The sequence below is a fragment of the Bubalus bubalis genome, chromosome 4, assembly GCF_019923935.1.
Source record: "Bubalus bubalis isolate 160015118507 breed Murrah chromosome 4, NDDB_SH_1, whole genome shotgun sequence".
NCBI lineage: Eukaryota > Metazoa > Chordata > Mammalia > Artiodactyla > Bovidae > Bubalus > Bubalus bubalis.
In genome coordinates, this window is record NC_059160.1 from 36,408,470 (window position 1) to 36,431,674 (window position 23,205).

General features: G+C 38.7%; 1 protein-coding gene and 1 non-coding gene across 3 annotated transcripts in view; one reads left to right on the forward strand and one right to left on the reverse strand.

Annotated features, from left to right (window-relative positions):
* ITPR2 (inositol 1,4,5-trisphosphate receptor type 2) overlaps positions 1-23,205 on the reverse strand; it is a 589,849-nt gene that overhangs the window by 116,735 nt on the left and 449,909 nt on the right. For both annotated transcript variants that reach the window (XM_025285009.3, XM_025285008.3), the window contains 3 exons: positions 10,699-10,806; positions 5,551-5,743; positions 2,867-2,992 (listed from right to left, as the gene is read on the reverse strand). In XM_025285009.3, coding sequence (XP_025140794.1) covers positions 2,867-2,992; positions 5,551-5,743; positions 10,699-10,806 — 427 coding nt within the window. The remainder of the gene's footprint in view (positions 1-2,866; positions 2,993-5,550; positions 5,744-10,698; positions 10,807-23,205) is intronic.
* On the forward strand, positions 15,137-15,210 carry TRNAW-CCA. The gene has a single exon. It is a non-coding gene; the product is annotated as a tRNA-Trp (tRNA).

Sequence of the window (23,205 nt, forward strand, 5' to 3'; positions counted from 1 at the left end):
AGAGGCTCAGCTAATCCTGATCAAAACTGTAACCTTATTCATGGAGCTGTAATTAAATAACTCATCTAGAACTGTAATCAGATTATCCAAATATAACCTTGGGGTTCCATACTGCCAAAATGGCAGCTCATGCTTTCCCTTCCCCCTTAGTGCCATACCCACACCCAGATACTGAGGAGTGAGCCTCCACCTCGGTTACTGCTGTTCACCTCTATTCAGTCCCATCTGAAGAGTAAAGTGCACCCCTGCACCTGAAGAGGACACACCTCGTCTTCCTGCCTTGTCTTTGTTGGTCTTATTTCTTTCTGCTTCCCTGGTGGCTCAGAGGTTAAAGTGTCTGCCTGCAATGCAGGAGACCTGGGTTCGATCCCTGGGTCGGGAAGATCTTCTGGAGAAGGAAATGGCAACCCACTCCAGTATTCTTGCCTGGAGAATTCCATGGACAGAGGAGCCTGGCGGCTACAGTCTATGGGGTCTGTTTCTTTCTGAGGCTGGAGCCTCATTCCCAGTTTTACCATATATGTGGTTTTAAGTTCTTGTTCAAGGACCAGTGTATTAGTAACACCTCCGGAAATTTGTTTAAAAGTATGTATTTCCAGACTCCCGAATTACTGGTCAAATCTTCCAAAGCCTCAATTTCTTCATCCAGAAGGATGAAGTACTTACTTATAGAACCGTCAGGAAGATTACATGGAATTATGTATGCATTGTGCTTAGCACTTTGCCTGATCCAATTTAAACAGTAAACAATACAGTTGCTATTATCATCATTAGCAATACTCTTACAACTGTTATTAATCAGGCAAATATGAAAAAATGTATCAGATGCTTGACTTTCTTGTGAATGAGTAAAGAGTAGATGTACAGAGGGGTACCTGTGCCCATCACTATCATATTTAACGTATAATAGGTGGCAGCACAGGCTATTTACTTTGGCTCTGGTGGTCTTGTAAGGTATATGATGGAATAGAACTTAGGGAAGATGATGCCCCTGTATAAAGGGGCACCTGTTACTGACACGCTTCTAACCTAATCATCCTGCAGAAAAGTCTGAGAGCACAAACAAATGCTTTAACCATCTAGTCTTAGATTTGCCATTCTCTGGGCTTCCATCTCTTTATGTGTCAATGATGATTTGATACTAGATAATTTCCAGAACTGCTTCTATATCTAAGACTTTATGTTCTATTTACCCGGATGCTACAATCTAGTTAGCATTCCTTGTGCAGATGATGCTAATTTATCATTTCAGGCTGGACTTCTCTCCTTAGGAAAGTTATGTTCTTTTGTGTCAAGAGGGCTATCACCACTAAATGAGACTAAACACAGTGAAGAGAGCTGTTTCCACTTCCTGCTGTATTTGCAACTTCCTCACAATGGACGGCCAAATATTTGCTATGTTTTCATTGCTATTTAACTCACACATCTACTCCCTTGTCAAATATCCTTTTATTAGCACTGGCGTACCTACTAAAAAAAATCAAACCTTTCTATAACTACTCAGATTATACCCAAAGGCTAGAACTTTACTATCTGCCATCTGCAACAGACCTTAGAAATAGCAAATTACTTCTGCACTCCCATTTCCCTTCCTGCTCACTCCCCTTCCTACTCACATCTGAAATAGGTTTAAATACCTCTTGCTCTTCTCTTACCCTCATTTCCACTGAGCTTCCCTTTGTAGTACTAATATTCATCTTGTAACAACAACAGCTAAGCTTTATCAAATGATTAGTAGTAGTACTGTTAATCGCTCAGTCATGTCTGACTCTTTGTGACCCCATGGACTACAGGTCACCAGGCTCCTCTGTCCATGAAGTTCTCCAGGCAACCATACTGGAGTGGGTTGCCATTTCCTTCTCCAGGGGATCTCCCAACGGCAATTGAACCTGTGTTTCCTGCATTACAAGCGGATTCTTTACTGTCTGAGCCACCAGGGAAGCCCAGATAAAATGTAAGTGCTATGTAAACAGTTGAAGATGAGTGGCAAATTCAAGTTTTATTTTTTGGTATCATATGATTACTAGTTGCTATTCTTAATGCTTTACCTACAACATCTCATTAAATTCTCACATAATCCTATAAACTGATGAGATACAAAAGCATTTTGTGGTTATTATTTGCTGGTATCTCTCATCCTGTCCTCTGAGCCATTCTTTCAATGCCCATTCCAAAGTTATCTACCTGATTGTATCCCAATCAGGATACAGATTGTGACATATTCTCCCACGTTCTTTTGCCAGATTTAAAGAAAACTTAATTTCCACAGCCTTTAGTGTATCTCTCCTACTATTTCCCATTTCACTTAACATGGGATAATTTTTCTTGTCTTTGCTTTCGCATGTATCAGCAGTTTGATAATATTAACTTCATGGTCAATATCCTTTGTGCTCTATTATTATAATCTGCCTTATGCTGTACATTTAAAATTATTTTTCAAATTATCTGCATGCTCACTGTAGAATCCTTAGACAATACTGAAAGCAAAGAAAAGAGAGTAAAATAGAGATTCTACTACTTAAGATAATCACAATCAACATTTTGGCATACATCTCTCACTTTCCCATGTATTTATAAAATTGAGATGATACATAAAATGCTTTTGCTCACAAATTTAGAAATATTTTTCTTGCCTTATTTATCAATATAGCTCTTCTGTATATGAACTTCTTGAAAAATAGTTATATTGACCATCATTTTCTGCCTATTCTACTTACGATAATTCTGTTTCCAGTGAATAAGGAAAAGCTATTTAACAAGAATGAAATTGTTGTAACTGGGAAGGTCTAAATAGTTAAGGCATGCCTCAAAAGTATTGTTTTTAGACTCTAAGATACTTATCATTTAAAGACAGACAAGCACTTGCCTTCATCTCCATCGTCCCCAAATGGGTAGAAGAGAGCCACAGCTAAGTTGATGAACACAGCCAGGTTGAAGGAGATGCTCCCCCAAAGAGAAATATGCCTTGAGAACCAGAACAGGGCAGGATTACCTAGTGAGAAAGAGGCACGGTGGGACAGAACAGAAAATGAATTTTGATTTCAATACCCGAGCCCTACTGAAATAACATCTTCCTAAGTGCATTTTTGCAAACTACTATAAAAGCATACATAAACAAACATTTAATGCAACTTATTTTAGAATATTTATCATCAATACCATAAAGGAGTTTTCAATTTGATTCCTTCTTTTCTTTAGCCAGTTTACACCTAAGCTATTGTAGAAGGGTGAGTAATTCTGCAACTGCTAATTCTGGTCAGAAAAGATGACTCTGGGTTAATTCTCTTTAATATATCCCTAGAGCAGGTTGAGGGAAGGCAGTTTAGCAGTCACCTGGAGCCCCTTTTAATGGAATGGTATACATTGCTGTGTAATTTAGTAATATCAATTAACTGGTCTCACTCCCCTGTCTTAAAGTAAAATAAAACCCTCACCCTTTGCACAGATGTATCTCTGGTGAAAGTTTCAAATCACAGTCACAGTTACCTGAAACTCTGAAACTTAATAGCATGGCACAGCACTGCTTACTGGGAACTAGTGATTTATAATATTACCTAAGTTTTAAACCTTTATGCTTCCCAAGAAGTTGTTGGGTTTGCAACAGCAAAAGTAAGTGAAAGATACAACAAAAACTACCAATAAGTGGGAGAGGTTTTGCTGAATGTTTTCAGAAATGGGATTCTGTATCTGCCACCAGAAATGAAATGATAGACGCGTCTACCGAATAAAATTTACATAAGCCAAAACTCAGTTTCTTTCACCTCTCCTAAAAAACTGAACAGACACGTCATGCATACAAGTTTGTCATACAACATATTCAGGTCTTGTCCATTGTCTAACTCTTAATAGTTTAACATTAGATTTAAAATATTAAGAGTCAATTGAGGAGAAAAGCCATCTCAATTTTCAAATAGAAATTTTAAGCTTTTCAAAGTATGTTCTGTGAATTCCAATCTCAAGTCTGCTGCTTACTTATAAACTAGACTTCCCTTCAGTACATCTTGTTTTCTTTCTCTTGGAATAGAGCATTCCAACACTGGAGTAGGCTATGATTAGCCACAGCATTTAGTTGACTAATGTATCATAAATTGTAAGCATTTGCATTTTCATCGTTCCTGAATTAGGAGTCCTCATTTTAAAAAGCAGAATATTAAGACAAAATTAGAAGATGTTGATACATACATTTGTAACAACAAATCCATCAACTGAATTAGATTCTGTCTAAAACCTCATCATAAGCTACTTCCAAATTTTAAAAGTAAACTGTATATTGGAAATTATTTTAAGGGTTTTTTTTTTTCTTTACAAATGACAAAATATTTATCTCAAAAACACAGACCCCACAAGCACTAGCTCATTATCCAATTTACTTTTTGTCCGGAATAAAATGAATGATTTTCAAATTGAGTTTCTGTTATGTACTCTGAATACCTAAGTTTCTCTGAATTCCATAAGGTTCTTCATAGGAAAGTGCTAAGGGAGAGTAATTGCTTTATTTTCTTCAAATATCCTGCTAAAAAAGCCTGACAATGCATGCTACAGTCTTTATTCAAGGATGTTATGTCTCAAGCTCAACCAAATTCATAAACCATAATCATTGACATTCCCAGGAAACGAAAATGATGCAACACTGTTGAACAGAAGTATTGAGAACATATGCCTGTTGTCTGGAAAATCTCTCCAACAGTCAGAAAAGACGTAATCAAAAGTTTTACCCCAATGATTTTTATTAAAAACTCATGATATTTCTCATCTGGGAAAGTAAAGTTTATTGTAGAATTGAAAAATTTTCAATCCTTCTGCAGTCTTTTTAAAACGTATTGGAGTGTAGTTGATTAACAAGGTGGTGTTGATTTCAGGTGTACAGCAAAGTGATTCAGTTATACATATACACGTATCTATTCTTCTTCAGATTGTTTTCCCATTTTGGTTGTTACATAATATTTCCAAATAGACTTAAACCTGAGAAATAAGCAACAGGAACTATGAGATGGTAACTTTTAAGTGTTACATTATAACCTTGCCCGATTTGAATACAAATGTCACACAATTTTTACTTCGACTTGGCAAGATTCAGATATGTTGAAAAAAGGAATGAGTCTCAGAAAAAACACTAAACAGTCTACCTGATCATAAGATCACAGATACAAGAGGACAGGCATGCCTCTGCCAGGATCTCTCCACTCCATTCACTGATTGTTAAGGCCGGTCAAGGCCTATTCACGGACTACAAACCTGCAGCTGCTCCACAGCTGAAACCCACAGCTGCAAACTTGGATGTCATAATATTTGTAAAACTATAGGATCAGTACTAAAAGATGCCTAATTAGTCAGAACCTTCTATGTTCCTTAAGCCACAGGTGTCTTGGCTCCAACTGTAGACAGAGCTTACATGCTTAAGCGTATAAGTGATTTCAGTAACATCAGATGGCAAGAAATGAAGAGCCAATTGAAACGAACACTGTCATGTATCCCAAAGTACTGGTGTATCTATCATTATGCTCAAAACATTTTCATTAGGCTCAGATCATTTCAGTTCATTGTACTTACTCCTGATTTTCTTCTGCCACTTCATCTCATTGTAGAGATCTTCAGTTTGCTGGAAAAAGTCATTCACTTTACTTCCCTGTTCATCCCTCTCTGTGGTGTTGAATACGCGACACTTGGATTCTCGCGTGAGGTATTCACATATATTGGGGACAGGAAATACTATTTGTTCCATTGTCCTGTCATGCCGAACAATCTGAAAAACATTAATTTGCATTTGTTTTAAGCTTTGGAGAATCTTAGACTACTTTCTGCTTTTAGCAATGACTTCAATAATGATACTTTATGAATTCAGCTATGAAAAAATATGCCAACTTGAAATATCTGAAACAGTCCTGTATATTATTCTCTTTAAATGAGAGAAATTAATCAGACTAATGTATCATAAGTATTATACTTCACTGTAAATAACAAAAACCAAAATCTTTATTCTTTCTCAATTAACATTAAACTCTTGCCACCCATTTTTATCTTCATGAAGTACATCAGAGAACTAAGAGGGTCTTCACTGGGAAGTGGCTGGCTATGTAATCTTAAGCACAGCACTTCTTATAGTTTTATCCTGCTCTTAGCCTATTCTTCCTAAAAATGGCTACTGGGGAAAAAATGACATATTCAACATAATGTGCCCTGTGTTCTACAGAGAAAAATGTTTTATGTCATTAAAATGTTTTCCTGATAATGGCAAACATATTTTTATGTGTAATATTCATTCAAGCATACACTCAGATGTGAATATTTGTTGTTTTGAACTTCTCTAATTTGGTATTGGTAACAGTTTGTGTTGAGTTGCTGAGTCATATCTGACTCTTTGTGACCCCCTGGACTCTGTCCATGGAGTTCTCAAGCAAGAATTCAGGAGTGGGTTGCTATTTCCTTCTCTAGGGGATCTTCCTAGACCAGGGATCAAACCTGCATCTTCTGCATTGGCAGGTGCACTGGGCCACCTGGGAAGCCCTGATCTCAGTTTAGCTTTAGACAGAAAAACAAGTAAAATGGTTTGATACAGAGTCCCTATGTCACAAGGGTTCGTGCAGACTATCTGTCAAGGTTCATATTTATATACTCTATCTAGCCCTCAAAAATTAATCAGAAATTAGTCTAAGCTAAAAGAGTCATTCTATCTCCCTGTGCTACTGACTGGTATGGTGATGAGCACTTGACCTATTTCTGGAAAATGAGGCATAAGGAGAAATATCCGGGGGTTGCAGGTGTTCGCAAGGGAGATTTTCCCTCTAGAAAAGGCAGAAACCATGTGAGACAAACAAAAGATCAAATATACAACACAACAGCTCTTTTTCATCAGTACCCTCTTTCTCCCTGCTTAGAAAAAAAGGTGATAATGCTACTTGAAATCCTGGCAGCCATTTTGCAACCATGAGGTGAGACAGCACCCACATAATAAGAAAGACTTAGCTGAGAATATGGAAAACGTCGGAGTGTTTGAAGACATCACTGCGTCATTGAATCAATTATAGAACTACTGGTACCTCCAGACTTCCCATTATAAGGGAAAATCAAATATTTTTATTGTTTAAAAACTGTTAGCCTCGTATTTGGAGAAGGCAATGGCAACCCACTCCAGTACTCTTGCCTGGAAAATCCCATGGACGGAGGAGCCTGGTGGGCTGTAGTCCATGGGGTTGTGAAGAGTCAGACACGACTGAGCGACTTCACTTTCCCTTTTCACTTTCATGCATTGGAGAAGGAAATGGAGACCCACTCTGGTGTTCTTGCCTGGAGAATCCCAGGGATGGGGGAGCCTGGTGGGCTGCCATCTATGGGGTCACACAGAGTCGGACATGACTGAAGCGACTTAGCAGCAGCAGCAGCAGCCTGGTATTTTGTTACTTGTAATTGAAACTATCCTAAATGATATGTTATATACACAAACCACATACTAGGATACTATCATAAAACAAAGAGGAAATCTGTAGTGGTAGATAAAAATTCTTAGAACATAGGTTAAAAAAAATCAATCATACAAAATAAAAATTGGAAGTATTTGGTATGGTAAGCAACTACATGGGAAAAAATGGTTTACTGGTTCCAACAATGCCAAACATTAAAAAAAAAAAAATCTCCAGATGCATTTAAGAAATAATGTCCTGATGACTATAAGCCAAGCTTTCCACCCCTTTGTGACATGTTATGTTTGATCCCGGTTGTTACATTTCACAAGGGACACTGGCAGACTGGAGGGAGTACTGAAAGAGATGGGGATGTGTTAACAGCAAAAAGCCAAAAAAGGGATACTTTTCAATACACTTATACCACACATGCTTATTCAGGCCTTAGGTGAGGAGTCCTGGGAAATTCAAAATGAAAAAGCATGAACCCCAATCTATAAAGGCTTGCAATTTTGTAATCACAATGGCACCTCAAATGTCTGAACCAAGCTATCATGGTGACAGGAGAGCAAACATTCTGAACAGTAGGCAAACATGAAAGTGGGCTGGATTGCATGTGTTATCAAAAAATAACTTTATAATTATTAGCTATTCCAAATCAGATGTTTCCTCCTGAAGTAGTGAGATGGCTATCACAGGAAGAATTTAAAGCAGAAACAGGATCATTGCAAAGCAATTCATCCTTGGACTGGTGAACAGATTAGGTAACCCGTAAGGTCCTTCCTATTTCCCAGGGTCTTTGAGCCTATAACATATAGACAAACTATTATTTGTAACAATATTCATTATTCTGAGGCTATGCTTCAAAACCAGTGTTCAGTATTGGAAATAAAGGGGTGATTAAGAGCAGTCCCTGCCTCAAGTAGGGGGCCAGTGACCCAGAAGAAGCTAACAGTATTCCAACATGACACTGTAAAAGAACAGAATGATCAAAATGCCTGTGGGAGTATAGTGGGATAAAATAAATAAATGCGGAGGTGATATAAGCTGGTCTTTGAATGAGCATGAGGTTGGTCAACATGAAGAATTTAGAGCATCAGTCCAGATTATTCCTTTGAACTCTTAATTTCTATATCCAGCTTCATGCATTCCTCAAGTCACCTCAAATTCAATTTATCCAAGAATCAACAAATGACCTTCCAGAACATTTTAACTGCCAAAATTAGGATCCTTGTGCATAACACCAATTTCTGTCCATTTGTTCAGAGCAGAAGCCCAGGGGGCATCCTCTTCCCCAGTGTTTCCCTCACCTTACATGCAGAATCCAACATCAAGCATCAAGCCCTGTGTATATGTATATGTGTGTGATATAACATGCTGCTAAGTCACTTCAGTCGTGTCCGACTCTGTGTGACCTCATAGATGGCAGCCCACCAGGCTCCCCCGTCCCTGGGATTCTCCAGGCAAGAACACTGGAGTGGGTTGCCATTTCCTTCTCCAATGCATGAAAGTGAAAAGTGAAAATGAAGTCGTTCAGTCGTGTCTGACTCTTAGCGACCCCATGGACTGCAGCCTACCAGGCTCCTCCGTCCATGGGATTTTCCAGGCAAGAGTACTGGAGTGGGGTGTCATTGCCTTCTCCAGTGATATAACATACAGTGTCTCTATTTCCTCCAATCTGTCATCTTCAATACCACCATCTCTCTCTTTTCTATCTCCCTGTCTCATCTACTTGCTTTCCTGGCTTCATTCCCTTTTCCGGTCCTTTCTCCAAATAGCAATTTGAATAATCTTTGAAAAGAATCATTCCCTTTCCTATGTTCTTTCTCTCTCCCTTCATTCAATTCTACCTGGAATTCCATGCCCAAATTTTAGTAGAAACAAATCTCTACTCAATCCTTTAATATATATTTTATGACAACCTTCTTTGTGAAATCTACCCTGAAATACCCCAGGCACAGTTAACTACTATTTTCTCTACATATCCTTGGCCTTTGTTTATACAATTACTACACAGAATGATATTCTCTATGTGTATGTAACTGGTAGAGAGTAAAGGCTCAGTAAACATTTACAGAATGTACGTATTCACAGCTAAATCTCTCCTCACCGCTGAGAACCCACAGAAGTCCAACTCCAACCACAGTCCCCAGTTCTCACAGAGAGGTATTAATTCAATCCCTACCTCTGGCCCACCTGCTATTCCATCTATTCCTGATATTCTCTTCTAATTACTAACCTTGTTCTTTGGCCTCTGGGACCTTCCATAGAACCTTGGTGGTTTGATGATCTATTTGTATCAATTTCTCTGGCTTCCTAACTTTGCCAGCTTCTCAGCCCCTAAGCACCTGAGATAGTGAGCAATGTTCTTGCTGTGGGTGCAAAAACCCCAGCTCGTGGGCTGCACTAGGTCAAGTCTCCCACCAAAGCTATTAATGTTCATAAATGTGAGCAAGGGATCCACTTTGTAACACCAGGTAATAATGATCATTACTGCAAAGGTTTGGCAACAGTAAACAAGAAGGTACAATGATTATGTACCCTGAGAGTTAACAGCAGTAATGCCATTGTGCACTCTGCTAAAAACTAAAAAATATCTGCCGAAGTGGATGAATGCACAAATGTAAATTACCTTGACAGGCGTCAACTATTCTATTCATTTCTGCCTGATCATCTCTGTCAACCAGTGTCAAAATGATACCATAGCTAGTAAATGACAGCCAGATGGGTCTCACAACACATAATGATTAAGGCCATGTTGATCCACACCTCCTGAACTGCCACCAGCCCTTAAATAAGGGCTCATTTATGGGGGCGGGGCTCAACTGCTGCAGACTGAAATGGAAACTGTTAAACCATTTCAAGTCCATGCTATCAATATGAAAACTTTACTAGTGCCTTCTGTTTTCCCCACCCTTCTGTACACTTTCTTACACAGATAGCTCTTCTTTAATAAGCCTTCCACAGTTTTATAAAAGAAACAATTTCTTGAATGATAGAATCTATTATAATAATCTTGTCTCTAAAATATCTTCCAGAACCAAAAGAAAACAAAACAACTTTATTAATTACGAAGGAGAATTTACATATAATTCTGGTCAAAAACGAAAGACAATTTTGAAAGATGTGCACACCGATTTCTTATAGACCACCCCTCACATCTCCTCTTTTGGTATATATGTTGATACTTTGACAGTTTACATCACTCAATTCTACGTCATTGTTCTAGGAAACAATTATGAAAACGGTCTGAAAGAGAAAGTAAACATATCTTTTCATGGTTGGACCCATTGATGGTTACCTCGATCTGTGCAGTATGGTTGGCATAATACTTCAAGGCTTCATCACCATCATCTGGATCGGATCCTGGTTTGAGCATCTGCTGTAAAAGTTTGTTGTGGCGGGCCAACTAAAGGGAAAAGTGAGAAAAATGTTTTAGTTCTTTTTTCCCTCCTTTACTGAGGACAGACTTTGAAAATACTTTATCCACTTTAATACAGAGCTCCACAGTTCTGGGACTAATGGCAATTAATTCCATTTCAGGAGAGCATGTCTATCTGAAAGGCATAAACAATGACATCACTATAGCAATCTTGCATTTTTATTTGGTGATATAGGTTCTTAGCAAGGGCTTCCCATGTGGCACAGTGGTAAAGAATCCACCTGCGAATGCAGGAGACACAGGTTTCATCCCTGGGTGGGAAAACCTCCTGGAGTAGGAAATGGCAACCCACTCCAGTGTTCTTGCCTGGAAAATTCCATGGACAGAGGAGCCTGGGGGACTACAATCCATGGGGTTGCAAGGAGTCAGACACGACTGAGAATGCACGCATGCACGCATGTTTTTAGCAGATGACCATGTCTTGCCCAGAGTAGGTATTCAGTTACTATTGTTGATTAAATATATATCTTCAATAAATGCACAATTGTGCCAAGAAGAAGAAAAGCCCACAATGATATATAATTGATACTCCTCATAATAAATTTAGACTACATGTACACATAAAATAACTTGATGAATACTGTGATGGTTCAATGGGTAGTGGCACCAATATAAACGGCAGCTTCTTATATGCACATAAATAGGTATTTATATTTCCTATAGCATCTAATCAAAGCTCTACAATTAGCAGTTTGTACTAAAATCCTATGCTTCTGCATAGTCAGATGTCAAAATTGCTGTTTTATGAGTACAGAGCTCAGTTTTATTAAAATTGAAACCAAACATTTATTTATTTATTTATTTTTAAATTTTATTTTATTTTTAAACTTTACAATATTGTATTAGCTCCGCCAAACATCGAAATGAATCCACCAGAACACAAAAATTTCATTATAAATTATCTTAAATGGTTGTCAATAGAACTAATGTTTTTCTCTCATTTGAATGTCTATGGAATTTGTTAGCCAGTTCTCTCACTTTGTAGATAACTAATACATATTGCCTTCAGGTAGCTCTTTTATGGTTGTCTTGAACAATCTCTAAAAACCTCATAATGTCTTTAACCTTTCAGATTTTCGATTAAGCCCTAAGTTCCCTGAGGGCTTCTGGTAACAAAAACTCTGACATATAATTATTTTATTCCTAGCACCATTCCTATCTCTTACTCTGTGCCAGACACCATCCTAAACATTGAGGTACATGAATGCATGTGCACCTAATAAGAAATCCTGGGGTAAACACTATTATCCCCATTTTACAGACAGGAAAACTGAGGTGCAGAATATTTAAGGAACTTGTCTATGAGAACATAGCTTTCGAGCTAATGATAGATCCAGTATTGAACTCAAGCAGCATGGTTCCAGAATCAATACTCTCATCAACATGAAAGAGCAATAGATAAGTGTTTGTATTATTCATTAAATGTTATTATAAATTATGGGTATGAAGAATAGTAATAAATTTTAAACAATAATCCTGAATCTATGAAACTAAATAAATATAATCCTTATTAGTGATAATTCGGTAAGTTATACATTCATTCCATTGATGCTGCTCCTCATTTTTATTAAACTATTATTTTAGAATTGGCTTTCAGGGATATTTATAAATCACTCAATAAAGCCATTCCTGTTTTATATTTATATTTAATTTTTGACTGAAATGTGAATTATACAGATTTTATTACAAACCATAGTCATAAAACTTGTTGTGACTTGCAGGTGTTTCTAAAACTCTAAACGAGTTTCAAAAGATAAAATTATGGTAATCATTTAGGCACATTAGCATATGTTCTAGGAAATGGCCAGTTCTTGAAGGCATGAACTGGCATGATTTGTTTATCATTTGGATCTGAGGCATGCGAGAAAGAGAGGAGTTAAGGATGACTCCAAAATTATTGACCTGAGCAAGTGAAAGTCTAGAAATGCCCTTTACTAAGGAAAAATGCAGGAGGAGTATAATTTACGGGGTCAGTATCTGGACTTTGGTTTTGGACACAGAAAGCTTCAAATATCATTCAAAAGGAAAGAGTGAGCAGGCTCTTGATGTTTGTCAGGAATTCTAGGCAGGGGTTGGGATGGAGCTATATGGTAGGCATTTTATATGGCTGATATTTAAAACTATGACCCTTAAAGAGATCAGCTGCTGTAAGCTTAGCTAAAGAAAGGAGACCTAAGGAACTCTGATAGAGATTAGAAAGATGAGAGGCACCAGCAAAGGAGACTGGGAAAGTTGGGCCAGTGAAGTAGGAACAAAGCCAGTGAAGTCGGGTCTCCTGGCAACCAAAGGAAGAAAGAACTTCAAAAACGGAGGGCATGATCATCTGCATCACATCAGATGAGGACGGGGAAGTGGTCACTGGGGTTACCAACTTGGAAGTCGTGGTAACCTTCACAGGGGCAGTTCAGGCAGTAGTGGACACCAATGTCTAGTCGTAGTGAGTTTAAATGAGAATGAGAGGAGAGGAAGTACAAGACTGCAGCTGTTAGGGGAGCCAAGAAATAGGGTGGTAGCTAGAGAAAGGGAATTACCATGAGAGTTGCCATTAATGAGACTGTGGTTTTGCTGGGTTAACAACATGCAAAAAAAAAAAAGAGAGAGAGAGGTGGAATTTAAGAGTCTGCAAGGAATGTATATGGGACCATGGAATCTCAGCTGAATAAGGAAGGAAATGAAGCCAGGAGGAATGATGAAAAAGTGACGGGATCAACAAATTGTAGCTTCTAATGTGGTTTTTAAACTGTGTTGGGAGTTTGGTGCGAGGTAGGAAGCGCTAGTCAGACTGAGATACTTGAATGGAGCTGACTGACAGAGAGCAGGGAGCAGGGATCAGCCAGGACCAGGTCTCAGGAGTGTCTGCCATCTAATCTCTATCTCCTACCTCTTGCACCTCCACACCACCCTGGTTCTAGGCTCCATCTCCTCTCGCCTGGAATTCTACAACAGCCCCATAATTGTCTCCTGGCTCCACCTTTGTCTTCTAGATATCACCTTAATCCAAGGCCAGAGTCCTTTCGATCAGATCATGCCTCTTTCCTGTCCCAAATCCTCTGATGGCTGTCGTCTCATCTAGAGTCAGAGCCCAGTCCTCACTGTGGCCACGAAGGACGACAGAATGTGGCCCTGCTCCCTCTATGGACTCCTCTCTGCCACCTTCCCCACAGTGCCAGCCACACTGGGCTCCTGTCTGTTCCTTCAGCCTGAGAAGTGTGTTCCCATCTCAGGGTTTTGGCAGGTGTGGTTCCCTTTGCCTAGATTCTCTTCCTCTGGATTCCTACATGGCTTGCTCCCTCACCTACTTCAGGACTCCTTTCAAATACTATCTTATCAATAACTATGCTTTCAGAGAACAATTTATTCACCTCCCTCAACACATCTAACCCCATTTTCTGCTTTGTTTTTCTCCATAGCACATACTATGACGTACCATATTTTATCACTGACTATCAGCTATCTCCCCGCAAAGAATATAAGCACATGCTCTCAGAGGAAATGGTTTTTCATCTGTTTTGTTCATGGCTGTATTTTCAAGGCTTAGAACAGTGTTTGGTACATAGTATATGCTCAGTACATACATTTTAAAAATCAACTGAATGCCAGTCTTTAAATCTTAAATTATGGATAGCTTCCCAAGGTGAGACATTAACATGAATGATTTTCTTTTCAATTTATTTATTAAAATGCTTCACTTTTTTTTCTTCTCTGGTCTTTCTATTTTTAAATTGCCATAGAGTTAATTTACAATGTTGTGTTACTTTCAAGTGTACAGGAAAGTGATTCAATTATGTGTATTCATATAATGTATATTCTTTTATAGAGTCTTTTCCATTATACGTTATTACAAGATACTGAGTTATTTTGACCTGTGCTATGCAGTAAGTTCTTGTTTTTTTTTTTTAAATCAATTCTATATATAGTACTATGCAGCTCTTAATTCCCAATTCCTCATTTGTCTTTCCCCCCAACCCTTGCTATTCTCTTTGATAACCATAAATTTATTTTCTCTGTCTGAAAGTCTATTTGTAAATAAGCTCATTTGTAAAAGAAATAAAAAGATTTTATGCCTTTATAGTCACTTTATAGTGTCAAAACTGCTATAATTATTTTAAGAAACCACTAATGCTATTTTATGTGATATAATCAATAGTACAAATCTATACAAATAATTTTTATTTCATCCAGAAATAAACAGAAACATGGTAGGGCCTCTCTCTCCTTCAGTCTTAATGAAATGCTTTGTTTCATTTGTCTTGTTTGATTGCAGATAAGAGGCACCCTAAAAGGCACATTAGAGGCTTCCCTGATGGTCTAGTGGTTAAGACACCAGTGCTTCCAATGCAGAGAGCCTAGGTTTGATCCCTGGTCAGGGAACCAGATGTTGCATGTCGCAACTAAGAGTTTGCATGCTGCAGCTAAAGATCCTGCATGCCTCAATGCAGATTGAAAATCCCACATGCTGCAACTAGGGTCCAGTGCAGTCAAATAAATAAAAACATTAAAAAGACACTAAGAAAATGCTTAGGCCTCCTTTCACATGTTCAAACATTTATTTTATCTTCATTCACGATATGTAAGTAATCTATATAACTCCTGGAAAATTTGAAATATATATATATTTAAAAGACTGATTTATTTACATTTATGGCTGAGCTGCGTCTCTGTTGCTGCATGGGCTTTTCTCTAGTTGTAGCCAGCAGGTGCTACCCTAGTTGCAGTGCGCGGGCTTCTCACTGCAGTGGTTTCTCTTGTGGAGCACGGGCTCCAGGCCGCTTGGGCTTCGGCGTTCAGGGCCGCAGCATGTGGGCTCAGTAGCTGTGGCCTAACAGCTTAGTTGCTCCATGGGCTTAGCTGCTCCATGGCATGTGGGATCCTCTTTGACTAGGGATTGAACCTGTGTCTCCAGCATTGGCAGGCAGATTCTTTACCACTGAGCCTACCAGGGAAGCCCTGAAATATAGAATTCTTTAAAATAAAAACAAATTAGAAGTAATTGCCATTGTTTAAAACCTGGACATCTTTTACATTCTTTATAACTGATGGCCTTTCCTGAGTAAAGTCACCTAGTTTCTTCTTCACTGTTCTGTGTTCAGATATTGCCCTTTACATTTCTAGAGAGTATAATTTTCCATATTGCCTCTTAGTAACTATTATTTTTCTTCAATGGGCTGTGAACAACCTTGAGAAAAAGTGCTTGGGCTTATTCACTTCTACATTCTCAGAGCCAAAAGCAGAACTTGGTACACCAAATAGACAAAAACAAATATTTGTTGGATAAATAAAGAAATGGGTTAATTAGTGACAGTCATTATGCATTTAAATGAGCAAGGACACGTATAAGTTTCAGTAAATTGTCTCAGTTTTCTCCTCAATAAATGAGAAAGGCCGAAGACAAAGAAATATGATTAGATATCACATGATGACAGAATTCCCAGCATTGGTAGAAATAAAGTATTTTAATATTTTTTCTTATCTCATGGCTGTTCACGTACTTCTATTTCTTCTGCTAGATTGTAAACTATTTGGAGAAGAAGGAACTGGGTACTCAAAAACTGTTGAACTGAATCCTTTATGAAGCAAGGATAGCATTCCTATCACATAGGCAAAATACAAAAAAGCAGACTCTCTCAATGATTCTGAAATGTGTGAAAATGTGTCCGTTTAGAGCTCTCTTGGTCCAAATTTATAGTTTACTAAAAGCACAGTACAAATTCTCAGAGACCAATGAACACACACCTAATTTTTTAAAATAAAGATTTAGTCCCCTATTTATGCAATTCTATCAAAAATATTCTGCAGAATGGCCACACTGACAATCGGAGACATCAGGGTTTCCTCAGAGATGGGCTCTTACTCCAGCCACATCTTGTCCACTCTACCAGCCATGTACCTTTTCCTACGATGCAAATAAAGAAAAACAACCCCAGCATCCAAAGATACAATGGCATCATTTAGTATTCTGTGCTCTGGAAACCAAAGGTGCAAACACTGGCTAAGTTTCTGGACAAGTATGGTATGTCTATCAAGAGTCATCACAGTAAGAAATATAATTTAAATCCTAATGAAGAACTGAAAACAGCTAATTTAAATAATCAAGGACAGCCGTCTTACAATATCCAACTTGACTTGACAGAGACCCTCAACACAGCACTCAAAATCATATGATGTCACGACACACCACAGTCTGGAAAACCAGCCAACAATCAATAGTAGTAATCATGAGAAGCTGAACATGGGCAGCAACACTGAATGCTAAAAGGGATAACGTCATAGGTGGGAAACCTCTGAGAACAGAAAAACTTGTAATCCACAGCAATAAATGTGAGACAAAATAGTAGCAATTGTTTTATATATGATATGGACATGGGATTTACACTTGTCATATCTGCTTAGTAAGTGATGGCCAAATAATTTTACCAATAAACAACTCCTATTAGCTCATTAACACAAACAGAAAAATTAGTCCTGAGATAATCTGTTGTTTATAACAATAATAAAGCTTTAAAACAAATTGCAATGCAATCATGGGGAGATATATTAGTGAGGAAAGGATCAAAAGCTTTGGTGGATAGTTACCCTTATAAAAGGACTTCCCAGTGGCTCACAGTAAAGAATTTGCCTGCAGTGCAGGAGACCTGAGTTTGATCCCTGGGTCGGGAAGATACCCTGGAGGAGGGCATGGCAACCCACTCCTGTACTGTTGCCTAGAGAATCCCATGGAAAGAAAGAGAAGCCTGGCAGGCTGCGGACCATAGGGTTGCACAGAGTTGGATATGACTGCAGCAACTAAGCAGCAACAGCAGCCTTATAAAAAAATCAAGACATCCCTCATAGCAAAAGACTGCCAAGAAGGGCTAGGGTTCTTTCACTATATGTTGAAAAGAAAAAATGAAAGTCATGTACCTTATTATTAATTATGGCATTTGTAATTTAGTTAAATACATATGCAACATTGAAAGGATTTTAAAATATGTATATGTATGTACACATACTTTAAATACAAACCTTATATATAAACCTACAGTAGGGTCTTTGACTAACACTGGGCAGTTTTAAAGTCCAAGATTGGGAAATAAAGATGATGGACCTGGGGTTTTCACTTTTAGCAGCAACTCTTGGGGAAACAGTGGAAACAGTGTCAGACTTTATTTTTGGGGGCTCCAAAATCACTGCAGATGGTGACTGCAGCCATGATATTAAAAGACGCTTACTCCTTGGAAGGAAAGTTATGACCAACCTAGATATGTATTGAAAAGCAGAGATATTACTTTGCCAACAAAGGTCCGTCTAGTCAAGGCTATGGTTTTTCCAGTGATCAAGTATGGATGTGAGAGTTTGACTGTGAAGAAAGCTGAGCAACGAAGAATTGATGCTTTTGAACTGTGGTGTTGGAGAAGACTCTTTGATGTTTGGCAAAACTAATACAGTGTTTCAGGTTTAAAAATAAAATAAAATTAAAAAAAAATAAAAAGATAAGACATGGAAAAAAAAAAAAAAGAGTTCCTTGGACTGCAAGGAGATCCAACCAGTCCATCCTAAAGGAGATCAGTCCTGGGTGTTCACTGGAAGGACTGATGCTGAAGCTGAAACTCCAATACTTTGGCCACCTCATGCGAAGAGTTGACTCATTGGAAAAGACCCTGATGCTGGGAGGGATTGGGGGCAGAAAGAGAAGGGGATGACAGAGGGTGAGATGGTTGGATGGCATCACCGACTCGATGGACATGAGTTTGAGTGAACTCCGGGAGTTGGTGATGGACAGGGAGGCCCGGCGTGCTGCGATTCATGGAGTCGCGGAGTCGAACATGACTGAGTGACTGAACTGACCTAAACTTGTTAAACCATTTCACATTTGCATTCTTATCATTAGGATTTTAGTGTTCATTTTAGTTTGGAGCCAAGTAAGGATGAGGTAAAAAAAAAAAAAAAATCAAGCAATTGCATTTGAATGTTATTCAACAATAATTATTCTTTGGCACCTCTCATCTGTGAACTTTTTCATGTAGTCTCTATTTTTATTAATTGGTAAAACTGACACAGCTATCCAAAAATCACAAAGTGAGCTGCAGCCTGAAGTCAGAATAATTACCTTATCTGCTCAGGTCTGGTACACTGCTTTTATACCAAATATTCTTCTTATTTGAGCTAGAAATCAGCAGAAGATGGTATAAACTAAAGTTTTACCTATTGTAACATGCTTAAAATATACAAGGCCTATATTTTCAAATTATCTGTTTTTCTCTGATTTTGTGATTCTACTATATGCAAAGCACAGAACTAGTGTGGGATTACAGAGATAAGTGAGATACTTTATTCTTTTAAACAACTTACTTTTTAGTTGGAGGAATTAAAATGATTACAGGAATGTAATTCAAAGAGGGAACACAAGGGCAGAAATACAAGGAATCACATTTGGGTGGTGATCCTAGGAAAGGAATCACACACGAAATGCATCTGATAAAGGTTTTTAAAGAATAGAGAAAATGAAGAAGGGGATGGAGAGGATGGCACAAAGAAGTTATTCTGTGTAGAGAGGGATCCACATGAACAAAGTCACAAAGAATGGGTAGTAGGAGACAAGACTAGAATTTGGAGCCAGACTAAATGCCCACATGAGGAGTATGAATAGAGAATATGGCTGTGCTGCTGCTGCTGCTGCTAAGTCACTTCAGTCGTGTCCGACTCTGTGAGACCCCACAGACGGCAGCCCACCATGCTCCCCCATCCCTGGGATTCTCCAGGCAAGAACACTGGAGTGGGTTGCCATTTCTCTCTCCAATGCATGAAAGTGAAAAGTGAAAGTGAAGTCACTCAGTCGTGTCCGACTCTTAGTGACCCCATGGACTGCAGCCTACCAGGCTCCTCTGTCCATGGGATTTTCCAGGCAAGAGTACTGGAGTGGGGTGCCATTGCCTTCTCCAGAATATGGCTGTAGATTGAATTATATCCACCAAAATGATACATTCAAGTTCTAACCCCCAGGACCTGTGAAATTGACCTATTTGGAAATACAGCAAGTTCTGTTCAATTTCCAGAGCATGTCCAATTGTTCATAAGCCCAACAAAGTTAGCTGAGGTACCCAACTAACACAATCAGCTACATAGTGCAATACTATAGTAGGTTTACAATATTTTTCACACAAATAATACATAAAAAAACAAATACACAAAAATAAAGAAAACATTTTAAATTTCACAGTACTGTACAGTAGTATTAGCTACATCACTGATGCTTTTATGCTTGCTCCTGGACATCTCAGGCTTGAAATAAAGACACTGCACTACTGTGCTACAGTACCATACAGTAAAGTACACAAATCCCCTACACACACTTGTAGGGGATACATGCATGTGACAATGTACACCAGACACGTGAATTATTAAGAATTTACGTGACTGGACATGCGAACGCATATTTGCATCTTTGAAAGTTCACAACTTGAAGGTCTGTATGTAGTGGACTTACTGTAAGATCTTTGCACACATAATGATATTAAGATAAGTCATACCGGATATTGGTGGGCCCTAATCCACTGACTAGTGTCCTTATAAGAAGAAGGAAATTTGGATAAACACACGCACACGAACACACATACACAGAATGCCATTTGATGACACGAGAGATGGGAGTGAGACAAGCCAAGGAATACCAAGGACTGCCAACAACCACCAGAAACTAAAAACAGCAGGAGGGCAGGATCTTCCGCTAGAGCCTAGAGAAAGAGCCTGGCCCTGCCAGCTCTTTGATTTAGGACCTCCAGCCCCCGGAACTGTGAGATAGTTAAAACCTGCTGTTTTAAGCCATCAAGTTGGTGGTAACTTATTACCACAGCCCGAGGAAGCTGTCTTAGTCTGTTTAGGCTACTATAACAAAAATATCATAGACTGGTGGCTTACGAACAGAAACTGATTTCTTACATTCCTGGCTGCTGGGAAGTCTAAGAACAAGGACCAGCAGGTTCAATGTTTAAGGAGAGCTCACTTTCTCATAGTCAGATATCTTCCCATTATAACTCTACTGGTAGACAGGGCAAAAGATCTCTCTCAGGCCTCTTTTCTATATAAGGGCACTAATCCCATTCATAAGGGCTCCACCATCATGACCAAATTACCTCCCAAAGGTCCTGCCTCCTAATATCGTCACATCAGGCATTGAAAGTAGTTTCTCAGTTGATTCTTTGCAACCCTATGGACTGTAGCCTGCCAGGCACCTCTGTCCATGCGCTTTCCCAGACATGAATCCTGGAGTGGGTTGCTATGCCTTCCTCCAGGGGATCTTCCTGACCCAGGGATTGAACCTGCATCTCCTGCATTGCAGGCAGATTCTTTACCATCTGAGCCACCAGGGAAGTCCCCACATTAGGCATTAGGATTCAACATAAGAATCTGGGGGGAAGGTACATAAATACACACTAAAAGAATAGAAACAAACTAGACTTTAGAAAGCAAGACAAAGGGTGCATCTGGGGACTGGGCATGGGGTCATAAGAAACTTTAACTTTATCATTATTTTTCTTATACCATTTAAGCTTGGAAGCAATTATAAGAAAATTTTTAGCAACAGATATTAGGTTGCTACAAACAATTTCAGTTTAGGACCATGAATTTTAAATCATTATAACTAAGTTCAAACACATCTTTATCAATCAAAATAGGAACCGTTACAATCAACACATTTTTGTCAAGGAGAAATAAGTTTCACACTCATTCAATCTATAGAAGAAGCTAACACAAATACAATCCATAAAGGAATTTTTCTCTTAATGTGGTAAGATAAATTGAGATCCTTATCTGTTCTTTTTGCTTCTATTAGAAAAGGAGTCAGGAGATTAGAGAGAAGCCATTTGGGATTGGTGTCATCTGCCCAGAGCCACTCCCAGGACTGTGAGGTCATTTATAAAGAAAGTAGACCAAAGAAGAAATAACTCTTCTTCTAGCATATGGATGCCAGAATTATTATTCTGTTAGAATAGGGCCAAAGCCATGACAAGAAGAAGAAAAGGTTTTCTCACATGAGGTAGTTCAGCAGTGTGGTCTTGGCAAGAGAACAATCACTTCAGCATGGCAGGAGTTGTTTGTACTAAGATATGTCAAAGGAGAACTGGTTTTAGGCCCTCCAGGTAGACAGGAGAACACCCCTCCCACCTCAGGCAGTACAGCCCAGGCCACAGGAAATCCCCATTAATATTCGGCTCATGTTTGAGGTTAAGGAGTGAAGGGCTCCTTTCACAAGGAGAACATGATGGCTTTTTCCCAAAGCAAGGAGGTGACAACATTAGAGACTGGGGGAGAAGTCAGGTAAGAATGAGACAAAGCAGGAAGAGTACTATAGATGGGCCATGGGAAGCAGAGCAAAGTATGGATTCACCACCAAATAGTATAATGGAATCGATTAGCTGGGAAAAGTAACAAATCTCAGTCTTTCTTAAAAAGTTAATTCACAAGTCCCTTTTTCTCTTTCTCAGGTTTCCCTGTTACTCAGTCAAACACAGTTGTCCATATTACCTTGAGCAGTATTTGGACTGTAACCAGAATGAAAGAGGAAAAAGGCAATATTTGTTTTTCTGGATTTCTAAATAGGCTCCTGAGAATCCAAAGAGAAAGCCCTTAAGAAAGTGTAACCAAGAGGAAAGCTGGCAATGAACAGGAGAGAGAATAGATTGGGCGTTCATTCAGAGAAATACAGTTTGGCACCCTGGGAAAGAGATGGGGCAAATGTCTTAGTACCTTGCCAGGCAGCTGTGAAGGATTCATGGACCACCAGCCCAAAGGATCCCAGACCTAGGAAAGCATGAGGTCTCTCATCATTGGCACGTGTACACATCCACAAGGAAGTAAAGCGGGTCCTTTCCCTCCAGTGCAGGACTGAGGGAGGGACCCTGCAAAGCCAGTACTACTCTGTTACAGCATTGTTATCTAAGGTAATAAAGAAACATAGCTTTTACTTATCTAGTATCTAAAATAAATCCTTTTATATTTCTTAGAGATCAGTTTATTATTTCCATTTTACAATGGTAGCCAATCTAAAGATAATGGGAGATAACAAGAAATTTGCCAAATTTTTTAAAACTCCTAATTTCCAAATGATCTAGACTCCTATTCATGAGGGTCTTTCTAAAATTATAGTAAAACCAATAAAAGACCTTTAGTGATCATAATAAATAAATATTTGACAGCTAAACCCTTGAAGCAAGGCAAAAAAGGAGAGGGAGGAAAAGGGCAAGAGACAATGCACTTTAAAATGACTGAAGGTAGTAAGTTGTCTTTGTACTAAAGTTTTGCCATAAAGCATTACAAATTGTTGTGATGAAGAATCTAGCTTTCCTGCTGATTGCTAATACTTATGCTAAAACAAAGATTCTCAGAATA